Source organism: Notechis scutatus, chromosome 1 (assembly GCF_049901735.1).
Source record: "Notechis scutatus isolate UNSWTSFEM ecotype Mainland chromosome 1, rNotScu1.2, whole genome shotgun sequence".
Taxonomy (NCBI): Eukaryota; Metazoa; Chordata; class Lepidosauria; order Squamata; family Elapidae; genus Notechis; species Notechis scutatus.
The window spans coordinates 35,603,131-35,619,986 of record NC_142009.1 but is presented as its reverse complement, the minus strand read 5'-3'; the positions used below and the strand labels follow the sequence as shown (position 1 = coordinate 35,619,986).

Sequence of the window (16,856 nt, the reverse complement as noted above, 5' to 3'; positions counted from 1 at the left end):
GAAGCAGCAATGGGCGATGGTGATCTCTGTTGCCTGAAACAGCTGATCGTTGGGAGGCAGATCCAACCGACAATCAGCTGCTTGTGCTAAATCAGGCTGTGCTGAAGCTGACCAGGCTGTTTGCTATTTGCTGCAAGGAGACAAATTTCTGGCAGGCAGAGGCCGAAAGGTAGGGGCTGGCGGGTAGGTGGGGCTTCAGCAACATTCGCTGTATAAGTCGCACAGACATTTCCACTCACTTTGGTGGCAGGGGGGGAGTGCATCTTATCCATCAAAAAATACGGTGTATATGCCAACCTGGTACGCTGCAGATGTGGTGAACTAATTCCTATCGTAATTTGTTTTTAAATTTTATTTTAGATGTTTAAAAAATGATTTATTTATTCAAATCCCGCCTTCATTATTTTTTTACATAATTCAAGGCAGCAAACATGCTAATACTCCTCCTATTTCCCCCAAATCAACAACAACCATGGAAGATGAGTTGGGCTGAGAGTGACTGACCCTAAGTCACCCTCAGCTGGCTTTCATTCAAAGGTAAGACTAGAACTCACAAACTCACTGTTTCCGGCCCGGTGTTTAAGACCAAACTGGCTTAATTAATTAATATACAAGAATTAAGTAGACCCTGCTATTTAAGGGTTTTTGATAGTTTAAGTCCAAACCATTTGGAAGTCACAATGTTGTTCCATTATATACTAGAAACCCTATCCAGGATTATTGTTACTCTCCAAAATCCTGATCATCCCACAGTTCAATTAATAGCATTGGGATAACAAATCAATTAGAAATTTATATAGGTATTTACCTTGTTGATATCTGAGATGAGTTTTCCTTCTCTGGGCATGTATACTTTTTGATTGTTAGCCCTCATTTTACTCTGGATGGTGAAAAGCAGTACTTCCAGATTTCCCTTTTCTGTGAATCTGAAAAGAAAGCAGTGTGGGTAAAATCCAGAGGCAAATATTAACTCTACAAAGAAACAATAGGTTATTTCCATCTATATTATTATATTATATTATATTATATTATATTATATTATATTATATTATATTATATTATATTATATTATATTATATTATATTATTATATTATATTATATTATATTATATTATATTATATTATATTATTATATTATATTAATTATATTATATTATATTATATTATATTATATTATATTATATTATATTATATTATATTATATTAATTATATTATATTATATTAATTATATTATATTAATTATAATATATATGCAGTCAAAAAGCTGGAACACACTTCCTCACTAGTCCAACACATGGAAGCCACAGGTCATAGCATCAACTTCAATGGCACCAAAACCCTGGCCACTATAGAAAACCCTAATCACAGAATCATCAGAGAAGCCATAGAGATTGAAAAAAGACCAGAAAGCATGAATAGAAGAGATGATTCCACCAGGCTGTCAATCATTTGGAAGCCTGCACTCACAAACAAAAAAATCTCCACACCACAAGCCAGGCAAACACCTGGGCACAAACAGATCCCCCCTGATACCTCCAGCTCAAACACATCCCAACCAGGCACCCAGATGAAACCCAGCTTCCTAACTAATGATAGCCGTCCATTTACCCGAAGCCAAGCTGCACTAAAGGCCTCCATTAAAGCAACACAATGCTACCAGCCAATCAAGATACAAAAAGAGCCAAAAAACAGACAGAAGATATTAGAGACACCAATCAAGCAGAACACAGCAAACTCCGAGACCAATAAACACAGACCAAGACTCCCAACCAATCAGGATGAAGAAAAAACCATTCTGGCACAGCAATAGGCTGCCCCAAATTCAAATCTGAAACCACTGTAAAAGTCTGACTCACAGACGGACACAATACAGAAGCCTGATGATGGCAGATGAGATTCTGCTGAAACGTTGCTACAACTTTAAAAGAACAACTACAATGACGTGGGAAAATACCCGAACCAAGCCGAACACCATACATGTAAGTACCATGAAAACTTAAGAAAATATATATATATATATATATATATATATATATATATATATATATATATATATATATATATATATATATATATATATATATAATATATAAATATATAATATATAATATATATAATATATAATATATAATATATATAACCCTATTAATCTATGCTGGCAAAATAAGTAAATAAGGAATCTGGTAACAAGACACATGATGCATAAAACTACTAACAACTAGTTCAAACAACACTTCACAGCTACCTGCTCTTCACAGCTACCTGCTCTTGAAAGAAGCAAACCAAATTCTTTTTATATTTTCTTGCAACATCCCAATTTTTAATATATTTTTCTCTTGGTCTGTACTTTGTGTTAAGAGTTAACAAATTTGCAACTCAAGTACCTTCTTATTATGTTAATGATGAAGTCCCCAGTTAGTAGAATCAGGTACTTTAAGCATTTGAAAAGTGCATAATAGATTATTGATGATTACAGAATTTATAAACTATTATTTTCCATAGAACATGTTCAGCACCAAGAGAAATATATTGCCAAGATGATTTACTGCTACTGTATGAATTATTTTGGATTAGACATAATAATACATTTTTATATTCCTTCCTACAATTGGCAGTCACTTTTGGTTGTACATCTTCTTGTCAGCCTGTGTTGCTTATACATTACAACAGAGGCAAGCATCCTTATTTCTAAGATAAAATCATGCATGCTCATGGCTCAGGTCATTTACAGCCCTGAGGTCTTATCTGCAGTCATACCAAGTGGATGGAAAAGGACTTTTACACTTAGCTAACCAAGAAATGAGCAAAATACTTAGTTTAATGTAATTCTTCCCAAAAGAAAACAAAAAATACAGTGGTACAGTGATTAAGGCATTGGATTAGAAATAGAGGCTTAGTTCATCCTTAGCTATGGAAATTCACTGGGTGACTTTGGACCAAGTCACTTTCTCTCAGCCTAATCCCACTCACGGGGTTGCTGCTGAGGGGAAAATAGGAGAGAGCACTAAGTATATCACCTTGAGTTCCTGGATGAATGGTATAAATCTGGTATTTCACCAGAAAAACATCATTAGATTCTAATTGTCTAAGATTAATACATGCAAATTGCCAGATGATTCCTGTTGCTTATTACACTGGGATTAATTCTTCTCTCCCAACCCAAAAGATAATGATATGGTGAATAAATCATACTTGGGTGGTTTTTCCACTGTGCGGTATGTATTGAATGCTTGTAGCTGTTGCTGCACACCAATCAGTGAGTTAGCAAACTTGCGATTGTTCAGAATGATAATGGTTTGTTCAATCCACTCAAGGAGATCAGAGGCAAGAGACTCATATTTCTCAATCATCTTCTCGGTTTCAATTGCATTGTCAAGCACCTGTAACAAGCAGTTCAAGGCAAAGTGATAAGGGTCAAACTTCTTCAGATAAAAATTGTGGCAATGTGAAGATGGTGTTCATGTCTACGGGTTTATATGTTCATGCAATGTATTTCGCAGCAACCCAAAACAAGTGGGCAAATGAAATTTAAAAATTGGGACTGCTGAGATAATGGATAAAAAAAATGCACATGCCCAAATAAAGTGCTAGCATTCCTAAGAGTATTTAAAAGGGAATAACTACATTGTGAATTAATTCACCTTAATAGTTCATGCCAAATCCACATTGAGATACAAAAAGTGCTATTGCAGTGGCATTAAAATTTGCATATGACGAAGCTGAGTAAGAAAAACAGATAAGCATGTTACATTCCATATTTAAACCCTTAATGGGGTACCTTTCCAATTCGCTTTCCTTCAACAGCTAAGGCTTTCATCTTAGAAAAATAGTGGTAATATGTCACCACGTAGGTGATAATAGACTTTTCATCTGGATGGTCAACACTGATATCTGAAAAGCAAACAAGAATCGTTTTAATGCAGAGCTGGATAAGGACCAGGGCTTCAATCAGACAAGGCACTGGGAGTAAGTCAATACAGAGCTTCATACAATCCATTTTCATACTGCACTGTCACAATGTTCAGAATTGATCATATACTGATAGTCCAGACTCACTCATATTTTATATTCATAGACATATATAGTTGGCGAGACAGAAAAAGTGAGAAGATTCATGACTTGGAATACAAATACCACACTTTCCAATCCAGACTCTAATACTTAAGCACCATTAAGTGTGCTTTCCTGCCCTTCTTCAGAGTATTAATTGCAGAAGATAAAGAAACATAAATTACTGTGTTATCATAAAACAAATTGTATTTTTACAGATATTATGGGCTGAGAGTCTGAGCTGATCTTAAACCACTGACTTTGGCAGGTGTAACGTACAATGCTCTGTTTCAGCTTTCATTAGAGTGCTGGAGTTGAGAATTTAAAATTAAATCTAGACTGATTCCCTGGTTTGATATTTACTTGGACTCTATGATTTGGCTGAAAAAACAGTTAATCATCTTACACACAGATAACGGAATAAAAGGCAGACACGATATAGGTAATTCTTTTGGTTAACAGTCAAAATTATAACGCCTTGGAAAAAATGACTCATGATTTGTACTCACACTATCACACCATCTCTGATGTCACATGATCTCAATTCAAGTGGTTGGCAACCAGTTTGCAATTAGGACTGGTTGCAATGTCCCATGATAACGGGATCACTATTTGCTACCTTTTTTGCTGCTTTCCAGCAAAAATATGACACTTAGGGAAACTGAATTTCCTTAACAATCATATATGTTATATAATCAGATTCGATTCAACATATGATTGCGATGATTTACAGTGGAAATTCTGGCCCCAGTTGTGGTTATAAGTTGAGGACTGCTAGTAAGGCAATCTGTGTAACTCAGTGAATATAACAGAAAAATTGATTTGTTATCTGCCTCTAAAAATTGTATTACCCTCCAAGAAGCCCTCCTTCTGAGTTTTGTCACATTTTGTTTAACACATTGGTTTGGAGATTAAAACATTTGGAAAGGAGATTTTGGCTGGCTACAAATGAGGCAGTGGATACAGGAAAACTAATGTAAGAAGAGAAGTTTGTTTTACTGCCAAGAGTTCTTACCTTCAGGATCCAGGAGTTTAGTAAGGCCAAGGTGTTGCTCTGCCAGGTTAAAAGCATTCTGCAGATTGTAGTGTGCATTTGATTTCTTCAGCTTATCAAAATCAATTAAATCAGGCCTAAGAATATAAAATATATTTACCTAAATTTGTCCTGTATTATGCAGGAATATTAGCAAAGGAATCAGACAGATAAAGAATCAAAGTCAGTAAGAAATGAGATACGGAATACACTTTTAAACCGAGGCAGGCTCATCTACATCACCTCTGTGGCAGAAAAAACTACCCCAATACATATTAATCAAGGAGAATAAAAACACAAATGGAGAGAGAGGAAACATGATACTGTGACATGAGAAAAAAAAATGATTCGTGAAAGATAAAATGCATGCAGGTACGAGCTGCAGCATGCAACTGAAGCAAACGAGCAAGAATGAAGCCTAAAATCAATCATTTGCCTCTAAACTGTCTTGGGAGAAGACAGCAAAAAGGGTTTAGATATGCAATTTCCCAGCCAAATTACTGATTGCAGTCTTTTAACATTATTTCAATCATATTGTTTTTGTTTTTATTTTTAAATAGTTACCTTATTATACAGGCCAAAACTGAACACAGCAAACAACATATGATGATGTACGGTCTGCTATTACATGAGAATCAAAAGCTCCAAAAAGGCATCCCCTCTAATAAGTGGTAGATCCTTGAGATGTGCTCTGATTCTTTTATGCTTGCATGAACATGTGATTATAACACTTATCAATCAATTGCTATTACTATTAATATTTTCTGAATGTGTTTCTTTTTGTTGTGATGCTACTTGATAAAAACCGATATTCAAAGAATTTTAAAAATTATTTCTTACATATGGAAGGGAAGAGGTGTTCTTCATTGTTCCAACTACTAAGCAACTTGTCTAAAGAGACAATCTCTCCAAATAGAATAGTAACTTTGTTCTCAGCAGAAGAAACTGCTATTAGGGACAATAAATGATGTCCTAGGCTAATGCATATATCATTGTAATCTTGCTCAAGCGGTTGCAAGGTTGAAAGTCTGGGACCTCATCTATCAAACAGGGTCTGGGTGTACAAAGGATAGCTCTGCCTGTTTTTGGAGTAATTACTGGTGCATCATCTGTTTTCCAGGACAGAATTGGAGCTATTAAACAATTGCTGGTATATGGAAAAAGGATTCACACTTCCACAACCCATGTTGTTTTTACTGATAAATTTCGGTAAGAGAAACAGACTGAAAAAATTCTATACCCATCTCCTTGGTAAAGCACAAGTCTATGGGAATTTTTGCTTCTCCCCTTTTGAGAGAGATCATAATTAAATAAATAAAATCTAATGTCTTTCTTTTAAAAAGAGAAAAGTATAAAAATTCTTTTTGCTTTATGTAGTCATAAGCTAAACTTTAAATTATAAAGATTCAAAAATATAATGGTTCAAATCTCAAATCTTAAAAGGCAATCTCCTATAGAAAAAAGTAAAGGAAAATATAAGCCTCTGGAGTAAATGTTGGTCTGCTAGTAATTTAGAGGCAACTCTATTCTAATCAGGTTTCAAGTTGCAGAAAATAAACAATTCCTGGGCATTTACAGAGAAAATAAATACCAGGACAGAATATTCAACTTTAAGCATACTGGACAAAGAGAAAATAAAAATTAATTTTATGAATTATTTTTAGCTAAGGGGCCTAAGCTTTCAAAGACCACAATTTTCCTGAAAAAGATTTTCCTCTATCTCAATTGAAATATTCTGATGCTGAACTAATGCTGTTGACGAGATATAATGTTGTTTCTCTTCTCAGCATGTTTCCAATTTCTGCCTTTTTTTTAAAAAAAGAGAAATCATTTTTCTCTCCAGCAGAAAGGGAGGTAGGGGTGTGTGTGTGTGTGTGTGTGTGTGTGTGTGTGTGTGTGTGTGTGTAGTGAATTTCCCTGTATATGTGACCTCAAGCCCCATCTCGTTCAGACTTCAGTATGCTTAAAGGCATATCAATACTCAGGGGCTGCTGGCTGTGAATGTGAGGTGGATACTTGCTTGCCCATACAATGTATATTGATTTCATATGTTTGTTACAGAGTAGCTTGATCAAGAACACACAATGCATGTTCAAACAAGACAAAAAGAGAAGGACAGAAGTGCCAAATTGCAGCAGATAGATACAGAACTGTAGTACAATCCTAAGCACCTGAAAGTAAGCCTCACTAAATATAGCATTTATTTCCATGTTTTCATTATAGAATTAAGTTAAAGGTTTCACCAAAGAAGTGGTCTGGAGTGAAGTCTGAAGAGGCAGACAGAGATAGAGAAATGGAGATGTCTCAGAAAGGAGATCTAGAACTTTCAGGTTACATAAAATATAATTCTGCATCCATCGCTTCAGTGCTTAAAACCCTTGCAAACATTTCATCAAATGCCCACCTGTGTTTATGGATTAGTGCGTTGAAAGCCATGCCGTCCCTCCAGCTAGTGGTGAAGTTGTGAATGTTGACGTTGGGATAGCTGAAACAAAAAAGGACCAAAGGAAAAACAAAACTCAATCAGTATAGGTTTAATGCTTGGAGAAATGAAAAATGATAATAACCAGCTGCTTAAGATACCAGATGTTCTGCTCAAGCACCCCCAAAGTATCTGCAGTCATTCTCAAGTCAAGTCCTAAAAATCAAAACAAGATTTGTCCTCCCGGATAATGTCCAAACCATCCTCTTTAAATATATCAATTAAAAGATAGAGAGGATTCTGATGTTGAAAGTATTATGAACTTATTGACCACAAAGCAAATTGGATTATCATGAACCAGGAAATCCTCTGAAGCCCTGATATAGTTGTATATAGAAAGAGGATGAGCAGAGGATTATTGAAGCCTGAAGCTTTTATGAGGAGCCAGGTGAGAAAAAAGGCCCCACAAATAGGAATGCAAGCAAACGCCAGGACCAACACCATAAGTCTTTAGTGAGCTGACAGATTGTGCAGCCTAGCCAAGATGACTGACTGATCATGCCAAACTAGAAGAAAAAGGCTGGAACAAGATCCTAGAAAAAACACCAAGAGAAGTGAGTGCAGTAACTTTTCCTAAAGCTACCCATGTAGTGATCATCTGAAAACAAAGATCAGCCTCTGTCCTGTGGTTACCACATTGGCCATGTTAAAGACAACTGGAACTACAGAAGACAGGTCTCTTTCCTCTCAGTGTACCAAGCCCCTCATAAGAAATCTGTGCTTCCAAAATTGCAAAATGTGGCAGGCTGAGGGATATATAATGTGCAATTATCTAAATTATGTACCTCATAACTGTTGCTTTAGCAGTAGCAGTAGCATTAACCAAAGTACCTACAAAATATCATGGGTCAGTTCATATTGCTGGCAAAACATTACAAGATATGACATTCCATTGGATCATAATGTATCATTATAAAAATATTAGCACATTTTTTACTTTTAAGTGGAGTACTTTCCTTAATCAGGTCACTCTTTTCCCAGAAAAAATATATGCACATAAGTGCAAACATGCACACTCACTCACACACTCCTCCCTTACTACAGAATGCTATATGGAAAATCTAGATCATTCAGTTCAAACTCACCCAGCTGTCTTCATCTGGCACCACAGGAGTAGGGCATCTTTAGCAGATTTCTTTTCTTTGTTATCTTCTGTTTCAACACTGATGTCCTGAATCTGTAAAGTCACATATTATATTAAGTCCTCTGCTGATTTATTTCATGTCTGTGCTTCTAAGAGATCAAAATTACCAAAGCAATTATATCATGGTAGAGTAAAATACTAACAAGTCAATAAACATCTTAATTATCCATAAATCCATACACATAAAAACTTTCTTGCCAATATTTAATGCTTCTAGTACTTCTTTCTTTAGCTTGGTAACAGATAAATTGGGAATTTATTCCTGCTTTAAAAACAAGCATTGAAGTATTGTTAACTGACTCTTAAAGCATGCTTTCTTAAGCATAGTTTTTTTTTAAAAAGGGCAGGAAGTCCTTAATTAGCAAGTACTTTGGATAGTTATGACAGTGATGAAAAAGTAATTTTGCAATAACCAATCTCCACAGGTCTTTAAAGAAAAGAAAAGCTGAATTATGATCATAAGCATAGTTGCAGTTTCATTTAATGACCATATCATTTAACAACAAGTTGTCTGACCCAACTATCGTAGATAAATGAGGACTATGTCTATGGGCAATAAGATAGATCTTGCAAGCAAGATCTATTAAACACTGTGTATTTATGTTGTCTGGAAATAGAATAGAAATAGAATACCTTTATTGTCATTGCATTCCACGAATACAATGAAATTTGAAAGCTACTCCAGCACAGTGCCCCAAACACCACATCACAATCATACTAGAGTATTTAAAAATTAAAATAATAATAATAGGACTAAATTACAAATGCACTGTTTGATTCAAGACAATTACTGCCTTGGAAAAGAAACTGTTAGAGTGACACGACAAACTGAGATTTGTCAAAAACTGAAACAAAAGTTTCTGAATTCTTCCTCACAGTTGCTGAAGGGAAGGAGTGTAACACACGAAGGTAGATGACATTAGCTCATTTCCATCGCAACTGAAGCAATATTTCATCCAAAGACTTTTGTGAGACTTTTGCCTGAAAGCAATTCAATTAATATCATGTATCCAAATACCATTGGTTTCCATGTGGTCTCATTTGATTTAAGATGCTGCATTTTGATTGGGTAATACCAATGCATTTCCAACAGGTTTAAACCCTTGACCTGATTTACATAACTGAAGTAAAATGGCAAGAATAAACATGCCTGATCTTAATCCAAAATGAGATGAGAAAAATGTTCAAAACAGAAAGGTAAATAACTAAATATAAACATCGTATGTTGCAAAAAGTGATATATCAGAGGTTTGTATGTGAAGAAATAGCTGGAAAACGACACAGCTAGAAACATAAGCCAGGTGCCATTACAGTATAGATGATTTTGCAGTTACCTGGAATCTCAATATAATTGTCCAAATAAGTCCAAGAGTTAGCCTGTGATTTCCATCCACAATATCATGAGATCCCATGTTTTCAAGATGCACTCGCTGTTCTTTCAGAAATTGGAGAGCTTTGTCAACATTTTCCAAGCAATGGATTCGCATCCTTCCCTTTGTTGGTTTGGGCTACATGGGACATTTTTAAAAATGAGGAAAAGAAACAATGATGAAAAGGTAGTAAAGGCGTAATTATTTTCAGGACATGTTGTTATCAATTCTATGTCCCAATGATCTTCAGATGTGGCAATTTTAAGATGTATGGACCTCAATTCCCAGAATTCCTCAACCAGCATGCTAAGATGTAACAGGTTTCCCTAATCACTATTATAGATAGAACCATTGAGTTGCTGGTTACCAGAACAAGGGCCTTCTCAGCATTGGCATCCCAGCTGAGGAACATCCTTCCTGAAGAAGCTAACCTGGAATATAATTTTCCACAGCAGGTGAGGCATTGTTCATTCTCCCAGTTAATGTAAGGAGTTCAAAAATTGTTCTGAAACAATGACAAAGAATCGCTAAGAATTTAAGTGTTATCATCACTAATTTTGTTCAACTATTTAGCTGGCTGTGTGGACAGAGAATAAAATATTAGTTCATTCAAGGACTCATGTTTTATTATATTAAATTTTGTTAAATGAGTAAACCATAATGTTGAATAAATAAAACATCAGCCCCCAAAAAGATAAATAATGCCAAATCAAACTTTTTGTTCTGTGGGCTCACCAAACACTGAATGGATGCATATGATGCTGGTTACGTTTAAGGGAAACATCCTGTTTTCATGTTTCTGTACTCACATTCCTTGCAGTGGTGAGAAAGTGCTAAACAAGCAAATAGAGCTTTGCATGCATGCGGTAATGAGAACTGGTAAGAGTCCAAGGAACACTGTCTGCCAAAACGTAAACTCTTTTTAAAAAGGCCAATCAGAGCTGCCGCCATGACTGATTGAGAAGACCTCAGAATTAAGAAACTTTACAACTTCTTAGTCTTTATAAAAATAAGACAGATGTTAGGAAGAAGAAATTAGTTCCAGCTCACTTCCATAAAGGAACACAAAGGAGCAAGCAATGCTCCAGGAAGATATTTAAGAGAAAATGTAAATTGTACACAACCACCTTAAGAGCATATGTCAAGTTGCTGCATTAAGAGGCTTTTATGTAGTTCATAAAAAGAAAAGGGGGATGATTCATTTACATGCAGTAAAAACTACAATTCACAACACTGCAGTGAATTAAAATGAGGACTATCAAGAGTTTATCTAGAACAGGGATGTCAAAGTCAAGGCCCGTGAGCCAAATCCAGCCTGCGGGGTGCTTAGATCTGGCCCGTGGGGCTGCCCTGGAAACAGTAAGGAGGACTGGCCCATGGTGCCTCTGCCAACAAAAACAGAGTTTGGGAGGGCCACATGTGGCCATCCTGAGCTCTGTTTTCAACTAACTCCTGCAGCCCTCTTCGAGCAAAAACAGAGCTCAGGAAGGTGTGCAGAGGGCTGCAGGAGGCCATCACAGTTAAAAATGGATGCCGAACTGGCCACTCCTACCTGGCCCCCCAAGGTCAAACACAACCCTGATGCAGCCCTCAATGAAATCGAGTTTGACACTCCTGAACTAGAACAATTCTTCAAATGAGGTAGGATTATTTCTACTAATTTCTTTCCTTTATACAGACAGATAGGCCAACAGTTCCCAATTCTTCTGCTAGATGACAGCATGGAAAGATGACTGAAAACCAAAAGCTTCTCAACTTTTTCGATTAATTTTAAGCTGACTTAAAACTGATGGTGCCAAGATTAGCTTGGTTGGCCTGATTAATCAATCCTCTGTCTAAAGACAGACAGAAACAGTGTTGGTTTTTGATGGTTCAGTTGCTTTCAATATCTTCAAACTTGGCATATTCTGCACCCATGGTATCCATTTGAGAGATATGGAAATACAGTAGTACGTTGGTACTCGTTAATTGGTTCTGGGAGGTGCAACAAGTAATAAAAATGGGATAAAACGATAAAAAGATTAATCATAATCCCACCAAGAAAAGATATGCTCATTGTGAGGGAGTATAATTCCAAAAAGGCAATAAATTTTCCTATTCTAAATGATAACACTCTTCCAGAAAAAGCAAATATACAATTTGGAGATGTTTCTAGATCCAAATATTTCTCTTTGTTTCTCAAATCATACAAATAGACAAGAATATATATGCCAATTGTTTCTGTTCCTGGAAAATAATGCCTTTAAGACTATGGTGCTACTGACAACCTACATGCTTAATGACAATAATGTACTCTATTTGGAGCTACCTTTGTGTTTAATCCAAAACTTTCAACTGGTACAAACCTCAGCAGCCAGTTTAGTTTTATAAAGAATAAAGAGAGATTGTACTACAACTCTACTTACAGTACTGTGCTGGCTACACATTTCCAGGCAAAATAGAAAGTGCTGGTCATTACCACTGAAGTCCAAGTTAGTAGAGAAAATAGCTTAGTAGCAAAACTCTAACTGAAGAGTTTTGCACAGAGTTGCCACAAGTTCATTTAAGTTGGACAGAGATGACATCTTTATTAGCTTTTAAAAAGACCCTTAAAACACAACCTTTTGTTCAAGCATTTACACTGGACAAGTTTTCAAAGTTAATTATATGTGCAACTTGTTTTGTTCATTTAATTTATATTCCAATTGTTCTTCATGTTTTTGTTTTACATTTTAGTGTAAATTGTTGAGAAACTAATTGTGATTTATCTATTTATAGATCCATATCTACTCAGTCCTACTTACTTTGAGGGCTGAAAAGGGTCTGGGGAGGGCTGCTAAGTGCCTGCCATTTTTTTAAGAGAACATTTTTGTCCACATGAAATGAGAACATTACCAAGTAAAAATAGCCAACATTTAGTATAAAAGAATTGTATCCAAAATGCAGAGCTACTGAGCAAAACCCTGATATAGACAATTAAAATAAGCTATTGACACAGACATATCCAATAATTCTTCAAGGCACAGGGAATTAGTGTAAGTGAATGAACAAAAGCAAGGAGATAGAGAAAGGCTTTGGTGCTCAGTGTTGTCCACTACTCACATAGTAAACTAGTGGATTAAAAAAAAGCAGGTCTGATACTTGTGGGCTATTTATGTAAGAATACATGAAATGACTTTGTATCTATAATATCTAATCCAACATTTTTGTCTTTACGAATACAATGAAATATTTTTGGTAGCAGTTTGATTGTGGGTATATTATATATTCATGCAGAATGGAGTGAAGCTTAGTCTGGTGGAAAGACAGGATGACCCTGGACTTGGAAAAGTAACATTCAATTCCTAGTCCAGAAAAACAGTCAGACAAGTAATAATAAATAAATTTCAATCCATGAAGTCAGATTATGAAACCAGTAACCTGGGACAAGGAAGCTGGATGGCAAGGAATGCAAACTTACTTCTTGATCTACTGTTTTTATGTTTGTTTAAGATTTTCAGTTAGGAACTGGGCACACATAAGCAAGGCAATTAAATGTTTTTTAATCTCCACCACACACATATTCTTCATTCTGTAAAGGGCAGAATTCATCAAAGAGATTCTGTTTGTGTGAGCTGACCTTTGGGCTCACACAAATTATAAAGCAATTATTGTTAAAGGTTCAGTCATTTTTGTGCAACAGCTCCTTGTGTGTTGGTGTATGTGGTTGAAAGGAAAATGCTGTAGTCATTTTACATTCACAGAGTATTTTTACATTTTATATCCATTTCTTTTTCAAATTTGTCTTTTGATCCAATGACTTTATTAGCTAGATTTCTAATTTAAAATGTGCTTATATCTCCTTCCCCCTCCAGGCCTCCCCAGCTGCCCTGAGATAATGATATTGGCCTGGCTGTCTGGAAATTCTTGAAAGTATAATCCTAACTGATCTGAATGACAGTAGTTTGGGGAAGGCTAGTCCAAGGTCTTTATTAGGTATTTTATTAAGTGAAAATAATATCTCTCATTTTTCTCTGCTCTCTTAAAAAACTCTGGGTTGAGTGTACAAGTAAAGGTATAATAGAATAACAAAGTTGGGAAGGGACCTTGGTGGTCTTCTAGTCCAACTCTGCTCAAGCAGGAAATAAATCCTATACCATCCATTTCAGTCCAATCTCTTTTTAAAACCTCCAGTGTTGGAGAACCCACAACTTTGAAGGCAAGACGTTCCATGCCATGAAAAGCCTTACAGGAATAATATTTATCCAAACATTTGAAAATTAATAGATCTAAGACAAATGAAATTAAATGCAACACATAGATGAACACTTAACTTTGGAATCTATTTGCCCTTAAATATAATTAATTCAAATAGAGAAAAGGGATGTTTAAGAATAATAGTTAAGTTGCAATGAAATATTAGACATCTGTATTTTATTTATTGGATTTGTATGCTACCACAACTGATCAAACTCCTGGAAATGAACAATAGTAATCATCCTGATTATAAAATGATCACATAATAAAAAATCTCCACAGCAAAAAAGCAATATCATCACTGGAGTTGTTCAACAACATGACATAAAAATGATGGGCCCACTGTGTAGGTACAACTTGCTTAGCACCAGTCAACAAGTAACTAGACTTTGAACCAACTTCGATTTTTGGGTGGTCTTCAAAATCAGCTCCATGTACTTTTTACACTATAAGACGCTCCAGACCATAAGATGCACCTAGCTTTTGGAGAGGCAAACAAGAAGAAAAAAAATCTGCCTCTGCCTCCCAGCAATTTTCCTCCTTGCAGCAAACAGCAAAACAGCCTGGTCAGCTTCAGCACAGCCTAATTGAGCATGAGCAGATGACTGGTGTTTGGATCAGCCTCCCGGAATTCTACCGATCAGCTGTGGGGATCACTGCCACCCATCACTGCTGATTGCCGCTGAAGTCTATCACCACCTCTGCGGGCCCCATTTTCGGCCTCTGCACGCCCCATTTTCAGCCTCTGCATGTCCCATTTTTGGCCCATTCCTATCACAAGTGAACTCTGCTGCCTGGAACGGACCAAAAATGGGACATGTGGAGGCTGAAAATGGGGCAACGCAGAGGCGACGATCCCCGCAACCTGGAACAACTGATCAGTGGTATTCCAGGAGGCCGATCCAACCACCAATCAGTTGCTCGTACTAAATCAGGCTGTGCTGAAGTTGACCAGGCTGTTTGCCATTTGCTGCAAGGAGGAAAATTGCTGGGAGGCAGAGGCTGAAGGGTGGGGGCCGGTGGGGGGGCCTTCAGCAACACTCACTCTATAAGATGCACAGACATTTCCACCCACTTTTTGAGTGGGGGAGTGCATCTTATAGAGCAAAAAATACAGTGCCTTCTGGATATGGTTGCCACATATGACCCGAGGACTAGTCTTGAGACTAGGAAAGTGCCAAGTCACGGACCTACTTCCTCAGGGATTGTGCTTTGCCTTCAAGATCATACACTGGAGCCAATAGAGGACTGTGATGGATAAAAAACTACATCTTATTAGGGTTCAATTTTTGTCTGTTTTATCAGAGGTTGTTATTTTAATGTACATCTGTGCTATTTGGTATTGATGTTTGTTTAGTTAATTATAGACTTTTAAAATGTTTAATCATGAGTGTTTTAGAATGAAGTGCTTTATAAACTACTCAGTCTGTTGACAGTAATATTATAAACATGATGAAAACAATAATAAATAAGCTAGATTGCATGCAGTATGTATTTATTTGATTCATACCCCACCAAAATAGTTATCAATAAATAAAAAAAATGCAAAAAGAAGAAATATAGATCAAAATCAATGTTAAAAATTATTAACAGCTGTTAAATGCATTCCAAAGCCTGGGAACAATGCAGAAGTCTTCATATGAGCCCAGGAAACAGATAAGAGATATTTTCCTATTTTATTTTACTGCAATTTGGCTTTTTAAAAAAAGTTCATTATGCTAAATTGGTTGGGTTCAAGTGACGGTTAAAGGCTCTTTGCCATTAACACTCTTATAAGAGGCCATCCTTGGATCTATCCAAGTTTAGACAACTTTTGCTCAGTCTCTTCTTTTGGAGGAAGGTTAAGATGGAGGTTGGCATTCAGAGGACCCTGGATGAAGTAGATCATTTAAATCCTTTTTAGTCTAGGTTCAGGTCATAGTACTGAGATGTGCATGGTCCAAACTGACCTTTTGACAGTTTGGTTTGTGATGCTACAACTATCCTAGATCTCTCTTGGATCTCTCAATGGCTTTCAATGCTATCATCCACTGGATCCTTCTGAAGTAGTTTAGGGGGTTGGGACTGAGAGGCCCAGTTTTGGAGAGGTTTCCCTCCTTTTTCCATGGCTGTTACCAGTCAATATTGGGAAGAAGAGGGGAAGAAATCAGTGCAGGGAGAGGAAAAGAGGTAAAAGAAGCTACAGAAGGAATATATAAAGTTCCTCTTTTTGTCGCAAAAGCCACCCTGTGAAGCAGGTTGGGCTGGAAAATAATGTCTGGCCCAGGGGCTAAGAGTAGATTAGTTCTTGGGTCTACCAACTTCTAGTCCAACACCTTAACCACTACCCTGCAGTGGCTCTTCCACAATGGATTGAAAATACAGAGAGCTGCACATTTCAGAGTTGATTTTTACCTAAAGCAAATCTATTATTTTATTTCTTGCTTTAGTTATTTTTCTCAGATGCTGATAATAAAAGATAGGAAAGAATGCATTTTCTCTTGGCAAATACATAAAATAGTTTGGCAGCTTTTAAGATGTATAGATCTGTTGTTATGCCACTTTTTACTATATATAATAGC

General features: G+C 36.4%; 1 protein-coding gene across 2 annotated transcripts in view; it reads right to left on the bottom strand.

Moving 5' to 3' along the window:
- SPTBN1 (spectrin beta, non-erythrocytic 1) overlaps positions 1-16,856 on the bottom strand; it is a 187,786-nt gene that overhangs the window by 53,379 nt on the left and 117,551 nt on the right. For both annotated transcript variants that reach the window (XM_026676704.2, XM_026676705.2), the window contains 7 exons: positions 10,045-10,218; positions 8,652-8,743; positions 7,489-7,569; positions 5,067-5,182; positions 3,780-3,892; positions 3,194-3,381; positions 809-926 (listed from right to left, as the gene is read on the bottom strand). In XM_026676704.2, coding sequence (XP_026532489.1) covers positions 809-926; positions 3,194-3,381; positions 3,780-3,892; positions 5,067-5,182; positions 7,489-7,569; positions 8,652-8,743; positions 10,045-10,218 — 882 coding nt within the window. The remainder of the gene's footprint in view (positions 1-808; positions 927-3,193; positions 3,382-3,779; positions 3,893-5,066; positions 5,183-7,488; positions 7,570-8,651; positions 8,744-10,044; positions 10,219-16,856) is intronic.